Source organism: Bipolaris victoriae (assembly GCF_000527765.1).
Source record: "Bipolaris victoriae FI3 unplaced genomic scaffold scaffold_117, whole genome shotgun sequence".
NCBI lineage: Eukaryota > Fungi > Ascomycota > Dothideomycetes > Pleosporales > Pleosporaceae > Bipolaris > Bipolaris victoriae.
Window position 1 is genome coordinate 54,778 of NW_014575275.1, and position 12,915 is coordinate 67,692.

The window sequence follows — 12,915 nt, forward strand, 5'->3', positions numbered from 1 at the left end:
ACCATGTATTATGACCAGCCACAATGGCTCCCCGGATCCCAGGCTGGGTGTCCACTGTTCGGCATTCATGCAGGAGACGTGTGAATGTGATTGGTGTTACGACTGCGAATGCACCTCTGCGTTAGGCATGTGGGTTAGTGCTCTGTCGCTCAAATTGGCCCCAGACCCATCTGCTAGTCTGTTTGTATTCGTACGCAGGCGGGTCTTGGGTGCGTCACTCATGTATATCACCAACCTCCTAGTGGCGCGTGTCAGGACTCTTAAGAGCGCTGGGCCCTGCAGCTCGTCTCATCTTCACTGCCCGTTTTCTCAGGCTGCAACCCCCCCTTCACTACTGCCACCTTGGGGACAAACGGACGCAGAGCCCCAATTGAATCTGCTTGCCCGCTTGCACACTACCTTCCTGACTCAATGTCCAGCACGTGACGTTGTTGCTCTTGCCTCGCCACGACTACACTACAAACACGGCCCTCCACCTCGTCCTTGTTCGCTCATCTTTCCATTCGACACCGAGCAATCCCATTCTTTTCCAGCTAACTTAGCCCGTCTGCAAAAAAAAGGATAGCTCGGCGAGGCTATCCACGCCCTACCTATGAAGACCCACTCCACCCTCGCCATTGCGGCCTTGACCACACTGGCTGCCGCCTCCCCAGTACTGCCCTCTCGTACTGAACACATCCATCTTGAGCGCCGCCAAGCCAACGGCACTACTTCAGCTCCCTGCGCCAAGGTCTCCAGCTATGTTTATGGCGACGGCAATTCCCCTTCCAAACAGCAGGTCCCTGCCCAGCTGGCCTGGGATTGCTTAAACGACATTCCCTTTAATGCATCCTCGGCAAAGCGACTCATCGAGGGCATTCGGCCATATATCGATTGGCAGAGTACTCTCGATGTACTCAAGAACCCACCCGCCGAGTACGTCGAGAAAATCCAGCCTCCAGTCGACATTATTGGGGGACTCGACCAGATCGATGCCGATATTGACGCTGGCAACTTCAAGAACGAGTACGACTTTGGCTGGACTCTCTACAAACTCATCCAGTCTGCCCATGACGGCCACTTTGCCTACGTCCCTGATTCAGTTGGCTCCCTCTTCACCTGGGGCCGACCGATTCCCCTAGTTTCTGTTTCCGAGGATGGAGATCAACTACCTGCAGTCTTTGCCTTCCCCGATGTCCTTGGTATGCAGTTTAAGAACATATCCTACACGCCTTCCCCCGTTGTCGAGATTGATGGCAGGGATGCAACAGAGTTCCTGGAGGAATTCAGTCAGCACGGCCAGCTCCAGGATCGTGATGCACTCTACAATAATTTATTCTATGAGCTTGCCCAAGTCAGTCTCAGCGCCATGGGCAGCGGTACTGGTACCTTCACTGGAGGTGGTCGTGGACGATGGGTCTATCCTGGAGCCACCACAACCCTTACCTTTGCCAACGGGTCTAGTTACACAATGGAAAACTACGCTCGCCCGCTCATTCCACTCCGCAACATCGTTACAGGCCAGGATCTAGCCGACAAGTGGCTCACCTTTGGTTCTACGGATAGCCCACCCAAGGAAAATTTGGGTGCTGATACTGCTGTTGTCCAGGCAGCTGGCAACAATGCGCCAGGTTATCCTACCCCTATCGCAGCTGGTCCAATGAGACTCATCAACGGGTTCTACATCAACGCTCCTGGATACGAGGATGTTGCAGTGCTTCAAGTGCCTAACTTTGTCGGCTCTAACAGCGCTGAAATTCCATTCCAGCAATTGACACAGAACTTCATTCCCAAAGCTCTTGCAGACGGGAAAACGAAGCTGGTGATCGACCTCCAGGCCAACGGTGGTGGCACAGTTTTGCAGGGTTACGACATGTTCAAGCAACTATTTCCCAATATCGAGCCACTCAGCAACAATCGTCTCCGTGCACACGAAGCCGTAGATCTCATCGGCAAGGCCACTAGTACTTTTGCCTCCAAGTTTCCAAGGGAATATGGCAACAACAGGACCATTACCTCTGCCCAGAGTTCCTATTTTGACTACCATACTGATGTCAAGGTGGATGGTACGCCTTTCTCATCTTGGGACGAGAAGATGGGACCCCACGAGGTCAACGGCGCGCTATACACCACAGAATCACGATGGAATCTCTCTGACGTTTTTACTCCCTATTCGTCAGGTGGTATTTACGTGAGCGGGTATGGTCCTCTTGCCAATGTCACTGGACCACCCAAATTTGCTCCCGAGAACATCGTTCTTCTAACAGACGGTTACTGCGCGTCAACTTGCACCATTTTCAGTGAACTCATGACGCAACAAGCGGGCGTTACAACCATTGCTATGGGCGGTCGTAGCAACAAGAACCCCATGCAGGCCATTGGAGGTACCAAGGGCGTCAACAATTACCAATTCGGCTTCATCCAGCAGACTGCACAGTATGCCATCACTTTTGATCCTTCACTGAACAGCTCCATTCTGCGAGAAGACTACTACCGCGACCTCGTCTATTCGCGTAGTGCAGGCTCAGGTGTGAACTCCCGAGACGGACTTCGTGTGAATGACACCTCTGGTGTGGCCTTGCAATTTATTTACGAGGAGGCCGACTGTCGCCTTTACTATACTCCTGAGATGACTGTTGACATCACTGCTGTATGGCGCGCAGCGGCCGATGCGAAGTGGGGCGATAAGCAGTGTGTAGCTGGGGGCAACTACAGTGACGAGAAACGTGATGTTTCAAAGGTCACGACCAAGTTGAGTCCGCCAAAGGGACTTGTCCGAATTGCAGCAGCAGAGGCTGTTTACCATGTGCAAGCATTCGAGAACAGTTTTACGCTGGAGACCGAATGTAAACTCAATGCTGATGGTTTCATGGCACCGTAGGCTTGGATATCCTGCTCAGGCGTCAGCGTGTACTTTTTTGGATACGGATTAATTCTCAAAAAGGTGTGAATTATGGCGCATCATGATAGGCGTCCCTAGTCGTAATTTGTAGTGTTCACGAACATCCTATAGCTGTAAATATATTTCTTAGTAGGCACTGCGGTGCAATGGATACCCTACGATCTCTATGAAAACTCCCTTGGAATGCGATTTTACTTGATGTCACGACCTGTTGATACCTGTTTGTCTGGGTCTTGGCGTTGGGCATTCAGGTTTACAACAACGCAACACATGCATAGTCTTGGTATGAGCATATCTTAGTGGTGGTCAGCAACTTGGGTTGTTGCGGCAATCTTTACGAGGCTGTAGTACCAGGGCACAATCATTGCGGTGGTCAGCATGCGAAACAACCGAACCTGACGAAGCCATGCACCTGTTAATGCAAGATAAACGTCATTTGCCTGGCCACAACATCTCGGCAGCCCTAGACCTCGACAAAGGCTTCGCGAACCACGGCAGGTCTTCCAATAGCGGCCAAGGCGATGGAAAATTCGCCCCTCTGGAGTCCTGGGCCCCTGCGTTTTGCCGCTACAGTGTTGGTCCGTGCAAGGATCACTACCCGAGATTACCCGACCTAAAAATGGCGGACCCTGACCGTGGCCGCTCGCGAAAAGGAGAGGCCTAAGAACCTGGGAAACTTGAGCTAGAAAAGGTATCTGGACACTTGTACATCCCCACAGTGGATTTTTCAAGTGTTGAATCAATGCCTGCCGACTGCCCATGGAGGTGATTCCGTCAAAGTGTATCCGCTTGCTAGTTGCTACTACGGCAACGCTTCTGTGGTGCCGCAATCACTTGAAACTCTAGGATACCAAAAAGACGGTGACAAGAGTTGCATTGTGCGAGCCAATTGCCGAAGCAGCACAGTCAAAAAGACAAAGGACCAAATTGTGCGTGAAACGTCTATCAGAAGTACTTTTTCCCCAGTCCGCAAATCCGAGGTGTAGATGTGGAAGCGCTCGGGACAGCGGGTGTGGGAACTAGCACGTGATTGGCCTAGCGCGGCTTAGCGCAGCTGGCAGAATTTGTCGCAGCTTTCGCTACAAATACACCTGTCTTCCCTTAACGCAGCGCCAGCCTCTGCAACCTTACCTTCTTCACCCAATCTCCCCTCCAAACGTCGTCAAGATGTCGGGTAAACAGCAAGACAAGAGCTTCATGGGCATGCCCGTATGTACACCCATTTCCCGCGAGCCCTCACCCGCAGCCCACAATGCCACTGGTCCGCGCACTCAACTCAATGGCACATCAATTGCATCGATACGATTTCTCGTAGCGAGCCGACGATCCGTTGAGATGAGATTGGCATCGTTATAGATGCTCGTGCTGGCTGGTGGGGTTGGCGGTGGTTGCCCTCCCTCCTATCTGTAACATGTGCTAACGACACAATCAGGGTTTCGTGGTGGACTTCTTGAGTACGTCTCATCGGCATTGATAACTCCATCGGCGTGGATGCCATTGGCATTCCAACTCCATGTTGATGCTATCAATGAACTTTTACGCTTGTACCAGAAACTAACAGCTTATCAGTGGGTGGTGTCTCCGCCGCCGTCTCGAAGACTGCTGCTGCCCCCATCGAGCGTGTCAAGCTCCTCATCCAGAACCAGGTACGCTTCAACTCAACAAACTCCCCATAACAATCGCTCATACCCCGCAGGATGAGATGCTCAAGTCCGGTCGTCTCGACCGCAAGTACGGTGGTATCGTCGAGTGCTTCAGCCGTACCGCCAAGAACGAGGGTGTCCTCTCCCTTTGGCGTGGTAACACTGCCAACGTCATCCGTTACTTCCCTACCCAGGCCCTCAACTTCGCTTTCCGCGACACCTACAAGTCCATGTTCGCCTACAAGAAGGAGCGTGACGGTTACGCCAAGTGGATGGCCGGTAACTTGGCCTCCGGTGGTGTAAGTTTGGACAACGATCCAAGGGTCTATTCACATGCTAATAACACTAGGCTGCCGGTGCCACTTCCCTCCTCTTCGTCTACTCCCTCGACTATGCCCGTACCCGTCTCGCCAACGACGCCAAGTCGGCCAAGAAGGGTGGTGAGCGTCAGTTCAACGGTCTTGTAGACGTCTACAAGAAGACCCTCGCTTCCGATGGTATTGCTGGTCTCTACCGTGGTTTCATGCCCTCCGTTGCTGGTATCGTCGTCTACCGTGGTCTGTACTTCGGTATGTACGACTCGATCAAGCCTGTCCTCCTCACCGGTAACCTCGAGGGTAACTTCTTGGCCTCTTTCGCTCTTGGTTGGGCCGTCACCACTGGTGCCGGTATCGCCTCCTACCCTCTCGACACCATCCGTCGTCGTATGATGATGACCTCTGGTGAGGCCGTCAAGTACAAGGGTACCATGGATGCCGCCCGCCAGATTGTCGCCGCTGAGGGTGTCACCTCCCTCTTCAAGGGTGCTGGTGCCAACATCCTCCGTGGTGTTGCTGGTGCCGGTGTCCTGTCCATCTACGACCAGGCCCAGCTCCTCCTCTTCGGCAAGAAGTTCAAGGGTGGATCCGGTTAAGCGCCTCTCTTCCCTCCTCGATACCCCAAACCTGCGTTTATGTGGCGGAAACAGCTAATTGCGACGTGAGAGATGGGGATGAGGTGTCCGTGTTGGAGCAATTAGACGTCCAATGGGCCGACGATTGCTCTTGCTGACGCAAAGCACGACCCCGGAGTGGTAACACACTCTTGTACTTTACAACATTCACACGTCATATCCGGCTTGCATTGCTTTGTCTGTTTTTGACTGTACTTCCTCTTTTCATCGCTCGGTGCAATGGGGAAAATAGTGGTCAATAGAAAGTCATGGGTTTCTTTGTACAAAACTTGTGCCTCTTGCGATGTGATGTCTGAATGGATACTGGGTTGACTATGAGTTTGGTATTTCACTAACACTGTCCATGATGACCATCTCGGTTAGAAGCCACCGCCATTTTTGTTGTTGATGGCCTTCCATACATTCTCCTCGCCCTTCTTTAGCGCTTCTCCTGCCTTGCTCAACAACTGCCAGGCTTGTGCTCCCACGCCCTCGCCTTGTCCTCCATCACCTTGGCCCGCTCCGCTCGGCGCACCAATGCCGCCTCCAACAGTGTAGGGGGCGTTGTCTGGTGCTTGGACATAGCCTGGAGGATGCTCCAAACTCGTTCTTGTAGGCTGTGGTACCGCATTCCCAGAGTCTTGTGTTTGAAAGGGCGAAGCCGCAGGACCAAAATTCAGCGTCGTTGGGCCAGGCTTGCTAGCCGTAGACAAGGTAGGATTCGTCGTAGTCACTGTTGACCGGCCTGCCAGCATCGAGTCCGAAGGCGGCGGGCGGCTAAACTGGGGAGGCGGACCGACTTGTCGTGTTTCTGTTGTCACTACTGTTGCTGTAGGACCCGGCTGTGGGGGCGCTGGTGTCCCATTGGTGTTGTACCCGTCGCTGCTAATTGGCGCTGTGGGGGCGGCAGGGCGGGCGCCGGGCTGTGGTGCGGGAGGCGACGACGACGATTGTGTAGTTGTTGCGGGAACATAGGCGGGCGTGGTACGGGTAGGAGGTGGGCTGGTTGTGGGGTTGTTCGAGGACGCAGTCTCGGGCGTTATGGCGTCTGCTTTTGCGGCCGTAATTGGCGCAATGGGTGAGTTCTTGTGAATTGGGATTGGGGGCATTGTGGAAAGATGTGTTGCCCGGTAGCTTCACGGCTTTGTGAGTCACTTTGCTTGTGGTTTTGGAGTCTTGTCTCGTTGTTGGATCAGGGATAGTAACATAGAGCGAACAAATCCAGCACTCGTATTCGCGATTTGTCGTTCTTGAGAATGTCTTAAATTATGGGCACGGTGTGAAAAAGGGTTGTTGCTGCCTTGAACTATGCATCTTTCAGGTGAACCCTTGAGAGCTTTAGGTAGAGGTTACTGCTTTGGGCGATGATGTCACAGCAACACGTGACGCGAACCATTGTTCTTCGGTTTGTGGGACTAGTGTATGTGTAAGTATGTCTACATTGATGTATGTGATGTCGAGCCTTGTTTTATTGATTCCAATACGTTCCTCGGCCAAGTGGTTACCGAAGTACAGGAGTCCAATGAATTTTCGGCTCTTCGCACGAATAGCGGAGAGCCTAGTTTTCCCGTCGATCCAGAGGACAAGAAAAGCCTGCGCGAGTTTTGACGCACCACTCTTTTACCGTTATTATTTTATGAAGCATGCCGACCAGTATGACAGATCGACATGCAGTATTTTCCAAATGCTCAGATTGTACACTCTTCCAATGAGCAAATGGAACAGGTGTTCGGCGTCTTCGAAACATATTAGCAGGGGGTCCGTAAAGGCCTCTTCGTATTCATTTCACTCTTCTCGCTCCCCTTGCCTTATCTGACAGTGATCGTCTTAGGCTCCGAAGCACCTTATCGTACCAGCTAGATGTTGCGCAGGGCTCCACGTGATCCACATCAATGCGACTGTTTATGGGCAGCATCTCACTACCTAGCTCACGCCTTTGATATTGCAGCAGTAGTTCATTTTGAAATTGTTCAAGGGTGCTAATTTTGCAGCGATTCGGTGGTAACACGACTTGTGTTGCTGTGGGTAGTGATTGGCAATGATGCTGTGTTGACGGAATAGGTTTTTCCGTAATTCATCTCAAATGTTGGGCGTGGGGAGACTGGCTGGTTACTTACTAGTAGACAGGTGCATGATGGATGCTGCATGACTCGTGGCCTGACTGGAGCTGTGGTCTACATGTTTCCCCCTCGTATACTTACTCGCTTCTGGAAGGATCTCAGATTAAATTTCACCGTGGAAGATCGCATAGCCACATGTTTTTACTGTCGGTTGCAAGGATTCAAAGACTGCTTTTTGTAACGGCCTTTATTATCATGTCATGTGTCTGTTTCCATCGCTACCTACATCAATTGGGAGCTACTGAGTGTTGCATTCTCCCATAGCGAAAATTATCAACTTGTATCGACATTTCATGGGAAATTTCAAACAAGGATCCTTTTAATCTCGCTCACTGGGGAAGCGGAGATATTCGTACACTCCTGGGTTAGTCGTGCTACTTGAAACATTCCGCCTAAGCGCCGAGGAAAACGTCAACACCTGTCGTAGCTTGCCCCCTCTCCATACCCTGGTAAAGAAGGGGCAATTATCCGGAGCTAAAAGTAGTAGCTTGAGCCTTTTTGGACTACTTCACGAGAAGCCATTGGTGCAATATAGCCTAGGATTAGATGCTTGGGAAGCTTGGATCCATAGAAGCTTTACCAAGCCTGGGGAAGCACTAGGTAAAATAGATGAGGAGTTGGGTTGATATGTCTTGTATAAAGGTCCGACGTGAATTCCCCATAGATCTGCAAAGACACAGCTGTTCCACTCTCATCAACAGGAATAGATTCAGTGCTTCGGCTTTTCTATCCACTTCATATCAATTTTCAGCAATAAATTGCTACTACAATGAAGTTTTCAGTCTTATCACTTGGCCTCATGGCCGTTTCTACTCTGGCAGCACCCTCGGGTTTTGTCAAGCGCCAAGCGTCTCTAGAGGATGTTGCAACCACTGGTTTTGCTACCACAAATGGAGGCACATCGGGAGGCAAGGGAGGCAAGGTCGTCAAAGTCGCCACTCTTGCTGACCTCGAGGCTGCTGTCAAGGGCGATGCGGCGGCTATTGTTGTCATCACTGGACCCATCACTGGAAATGGAGAGAATGTCCACATTGGTAGCAACAAATCAGTCATTGGCAAGGACTCATCCGTTGTCCTCACTGATTTCACACTCACAGCCAAAGACGTCAAGAACGTTATCATCCGCAATGTTGTCGTCCGAAAGGTTGTACATGGCGACGCCATTGCGATTCAGAAGGCCCAGAACGTCTGGGTTGATCATGTCGAAGTGTCATCGGACAGGTCCCACGACAAGGATTACTACGACGGCCTAATCGATATCACACACGCAGCCGACTTTGTTACCGTCTCTAATAGCTACCTACACGACCACTGGAAGTGCTCGCTCGTGGGACACTCTGACAAGAACGGTGCCGAAGACAAGGGCCACCTCACTGTCACGTACAACAACAACTACTGGCGCAACATCAACTCGCGCACCCCATCTATCCGCTTTGGTACCGGCCATATCTACAACAACTATTACGAAGACGTCAACGACGGCATCAACGTACGCCAAGGCGCACAGATCCTTGTCCAGAACAACGTCTGGGTCAACCCCATGAAGGCGCTGTACACTATCGACGATGGCTTCGCGGTCGCCTCTGGCAATGACTTTGGTAACAGCAGCAACACTGCGCCTTTGGGTACGTTGACAAAGGCGCCATATGCGGTCCCCCAGCTTCTTGATGCCAAGGATGTCAAGGCTGCTGTTGTTGGTGTTGCTGGTGCGACACTCCAGTTTTGAGCATGTTTGGGCCTGTGATTGATGATTAAAATGGGGATTCTCTTCAAATGTATATTTTGGGACTTGTCTTTGTACATGGGGATGCTGCGCCTGTAGGTGCAGTGCCTGGACTGAACTCAATGCGACTTATTATATTGTTGTCCTACTTTCCCTTTTCTCTCTTCTTCTTCCTGATGTGAGGGACTAAATGATAATGCGTGCAAATATGTGCGAATGAGACTTTTTGCTATAACAGGTCCTCAAAAATGCCGCTTGTAAAACATGCACTGTAAGAAACAAATGGCAACAAGCACTCGGACACGGACGTTTTCAGAGAAGGGAAGGAGCCTAAGACGAGGAAGAAGAGCCATTTGTATCAGACTGTGTATCGGAGCATGAGGACAGTGTGATCAGAAAGACGACTGTCGATGTGGATTCAGCATCGAAATGGTGTCATAAGCCCGATACATAATTGATTAGGGGAGTCTTGAATTACAAAGGAGCTCCGACTATTGTGGGTCATACTTCAAGTAAAGGAATTTTTTGTAAACGCCGGAATAGAGGGCCAAAGTACATCTCTGAACGCCACATTACATATTGCACATGTGAACTCAGATTATAGACACGAAGCTACCCACCTTGGTCTGGTGGCAGGCGGTGCTGAATAACGATGCTTTATACGCTTTTTTGACCCCACCAGGATTCTGCTTCTTGACCTTTCCACGAGTCATACTCTCCTGCCGCGCGCTCAATGACTGCCTGTTCAGCAGCGGTCTGCCAAGTTTTGGCCAAATGACCGTTCTTGAGATCTTCCTTGAACTTTGCGACATCGGTACGGAAACAGTCATTTGATAAAGTGAAAGCCGATGGTCGTGTGCCTTCCGTTTCGCCAGCGTTGATCTTGGTCAACAGACCTTGGTTTGTACTGTCCTGAGGCAACATGGCAATGAGACTGCTTTGCTGTTCTGCATTAAGACATGACCAGGCTGGGCCTTCGAGAAGCATATGCTGTGTTGTGTCAGCTGGGTGAAGCTGTGTGGGAGCAACTGAACTTGCGTATATATCTGCTTTGACCAAGCGGCTAGTGGAATTTGTTGTGATGAAGACGGAGTCAAAAACTTTACTGGTACCCTTCTTGCTTAGGAGAGCTTTGGTTGTTTTCTCCTCAAAGTCTTCGAAGCGCTCAGGGGCTTTGCGGCTTCTTGAAGGTTGCGACCTGGAGGGTGTTGGTGCAGCCGTTTTCTGAGGCGCAGACTTCTTGCGGGCAGGCTTCTGTATAGTTGCCTTGCTGTCTGGTGTCGCGCTTGCCTTGTTGTTAATCCTTTTTGGATGTGGCGTACTGGATGCAGATGGCATTTCATCATCCTCTTCACGAGTCCTCTTCGGACTTTCCCTCGCCGCGCAATTGGCACCTGTATTGGCGGTTGAAGTGGTGGTTGGTTCGGGCTGGGGCGCCTGTGCATGTTGCGCCTGGGTCGAAGAGTCGGGAGAAGTCGGCTGAGAAGTCAGAGATGAAGACATGGCTTCTATCTGCGATACTTCAGTTTCCATGCCTGGTGTCTTGGGAGAAGATTTATTGGTTTCATGGTGTGTTGAGCTCATTACGTTCACTGGAAGCAAAACTGTAGTCGGCAGCGGGTGGTGTGAAGTAGTCGACTCTTTAGAAGGAGATCTAGGACTACGTGTTAGGAATCGGTCAGATGGGGTATGAGAAACGGTACGAGGCTAATGTCGTGTTGGAGAGGAAAGGACAATAGCTATTCAGCAGTCGGCGTGAAGCGGAAACAGTGGGAAGGCAACAATCTTGGCAAACGGTGGAAGATACGTAACATACCGCATAGGTAGCGACATCTTGTCCTGAAAAATGCAAGGCAGTCGCGAGCAGTAGAGGTGAATAGAAATCTGGTAGGCAAACGACGCACGAGATAGTAATAATAGTAGTGTTGGGCCAATGTCAAGTGTCTGGATTAATGTTATGAAGGTCCAACCGCAGAGGCGAGGGAGTGAAGGAGCAGCAGGACGTCAGCTTTACTCATATCACTTGATGCATGGTGTCGAGAGTACATGGATGTTGTCGCATTCACGTGCCGTGGCATGGTATAGACAAAGTAGACATAAGTACTAATCGTAGACATGGCGTTGGTGCGTCTGTGCGCTCTCCCGAACCCTTTCCACATCGTCATGTTCCGCTGTCTGGCTTGAACCAACGCCGACACGTAGCCTGAATTTGTATCTGCTACCCCCCAACAAAACGCACCTGTAGCGTTTCTGGGCGAATAAACGACACTGCATAGCACATAGCCCTGGCCCGACACCCACGCCGCCAACATGATTAAACACACGATGATATCCCGGCTGGATGGTTGGTGACAGCATCATAAATGAGCAGGCATATGCCGGAGTTCTGACCGATCTGCAGGCCTGATATTGACCGCCTCAGTCGATGACGAGCAGGTACTGTCCATTCCAAGACTGCGCGCGGCTTCCATAACCAACGCTCACTGTTCCCCAGACAGACGCCGAATTCAATGAGGTCAAGGGCAAGGTAAAGCTCGTCCAGCGCCGCCTGAACCGCAACTCGGAGCCACAAGCAAGCATAGAGAGCGGCAGCTACACATACCAGTAATGCCCCCTTCTGCCTTCCTCTTCTTTCTCGCAACAGGGGTAGAGCCGCCACGACTCATGCTAACGCCTTGTCACCAGCTACCTAATCGAAGGCGACCTCTGCTTCCTCTGCATATGCGACCGCTCTTACCCCCGCAAGCTTGCCTTCACCTACTTGTCCGATCTCTCGCGAGAATTCACCACCACCTATCAGCCCCAGCAATATCTCTCGCCAACTTGCCGCCCGTATGCCTTCGTAGAATTCGACACCTTTATTCAGCGCACAAAGAAGACATACCAAGATTCAAGAGCGACACAAAACCTTGATAAACTGAATGATGAGTTGAAGGATGTCACAAAGGTAATGACCAAGAACATTGAAGATCTGCTCTATCGTGGAGACAGCCTGGAGAGGATGGGCGACATTTCGAGTCGGCTACGCGAAGACAGCAGAAAGTACAAGAAGGCAGCTGTGCGTATCAATTGGGAGCTACTGCTTAAACAGGTGAGTTACCGCGGCAAGCATGGGATACTGGCAAGCTGGAACACTAACCAACACACAGTACGGACCTGTTGGTGGACTTGCCTTCATCATTATTGTTTTCATTTGGTGGAGGTTCTTTTAAAACCGTGCATGCAGTGAGCGATACAGTACCACAAGATCCATGCCCAGAGTGGATGAACTGGGCACTCGGCGTTGGAGGCGTCCCACTACACCAACTTCGGGTTATGACAAAGATGCAGTAATACCCAAATTCAATTTGATTGTATATATTTACAAGAGATGGTTTTGCGACGTGATAAATGCTGTACGTGCTCCGACAAGCGCACAAACTCTGACGGACAACGGATATCGATCTGTCATTGGCTGCCGTGTTGTTCAAAACTGCCCTGGTGCCTGTCTCGCTAACCAGCTAGTCCCCATCAGTCCCCACACCACACACGATACCACATTTTCGATTTGCAACTTTTTCCATAAACCACTTTCGCACACGAAATCCATACAGGACGCCCATGGATACCCTCTGGTG

At 51.0% G+C, this 12,915-nt stretch overlaps 6 protein-coding genes across 6 annotated transcripts; 4 read left to right on the forward strand and 2 right to left on the reverse strand.

The window, feature by feature from the left end:
• Positions 1-592: 592 nt before the first annotated feature.
• Positions 593-2,860, forward strand: COCVIDRAFT_111105 (hypothetical protein; the record flags this gene model as incomplete). Its single annotated transcript, XM_014696654.1, has 1 exon — positions 593-2,860. The coding sequence occupies one exon, from the start codon at positions 593-595 to the stop codon at positions 2,858-2,860; it is 2,268 nt and encodes a 755-aa protein (XP_014552140.1).
• Positions 2,861-4,048: 1,188 nt separating this feature from the next.
• Positions 4,049-5,437, forward strand: COCVIDRAFT_30448 (hypothetical protein; the record flags this gene model as incomplete). Its single annotated transcript, XM_014696655.1, has 5 exons — positions 4,049-4,090; positions 4,314-4,335; positions 4,451-4,527; positions 4,578-4,823; positions 4,874-5,437. 5 exons carry the CDS (start codon positions 4,049-4,051, stop codon positions 5,435-5,437), a joined length of 951 nt encoding a protein of 316 aa, XP_014552141.1.
• Positions 5,438-5,835: 398 nt separating this feature from the next.
• Positions 5,836-6,564, reverse strand: COCVIDRAFT_30449 (hypothetical protein; the record flags this gene model as incomplete). The annotated part of the gene is made up of 1 exon (XM_014696656.1): positions 5,836-6,564. One exon carries the CDS (start codon positions 6,562-6,564, stop codon positions 5,836-5,838), a length of 729 nt encoding a protein of 242 aa, XP_014552142.1.
• Positions 6,565-8,344: 1,780 nt separating this feature from the next.
• On the forward strand, positions 8,345-9,301 carry COCVIDRAFT_30450 (polysaccharide lyase family 1 protein; the record flags this gene model as incomplete). The annotated part of the gene is made up of 1 exon (XM_014696657.1): positions 8,345-9,301. One exon carries the CDS (start codon positions 8,345-8,347, stop codon positions 9,299-9,301), a length of 957 nt encoding a protein of 318 aa, XP_014552143.1.
• A 654-nt stretch (positions 9,302-9,955) lies between these two features.
• Positions 9,956-10,882, reverse strand: COCVIDRAFT_30451 (hypothetical protein; the record flags this gene model as incomplete). The annotated part of the gene is made up of 1 exon (XM_014696658.1): positions 9,956-10,882. The coding sequence occupies one exon, from the start codon at positions 10,880-10,882 to the stop codon at positions 9,956-9,958; it is 927 nt and encodes a 308-aa protein (XP_014552144.1).
• A 726-nt stretch (positions 10,883-11,608) lies between these two features.
• On the forward strand, positions 11,609-12,510 carry COCVIDRAFT_111085 (hypothetical protein; the record flags this gene model as incomplete). The annotated part of the gene is made up of 5 exons (XM_014696659.1): positions 11,609-11,642; positions 11,700-11,734; positions 11,793-11,902; positions 11,984-12,389; positions 12,448-12,510. 5 exons carry the CDS (start codon positions 11,609-11,611, stop codon positions 12,508-12,510), a joined length of 648 nt encoding a protein of 215 aa, XP_014552145.1.
• Between the last annotated feature and the right edge of the window lie 405 nt (positions 12,511-12,915).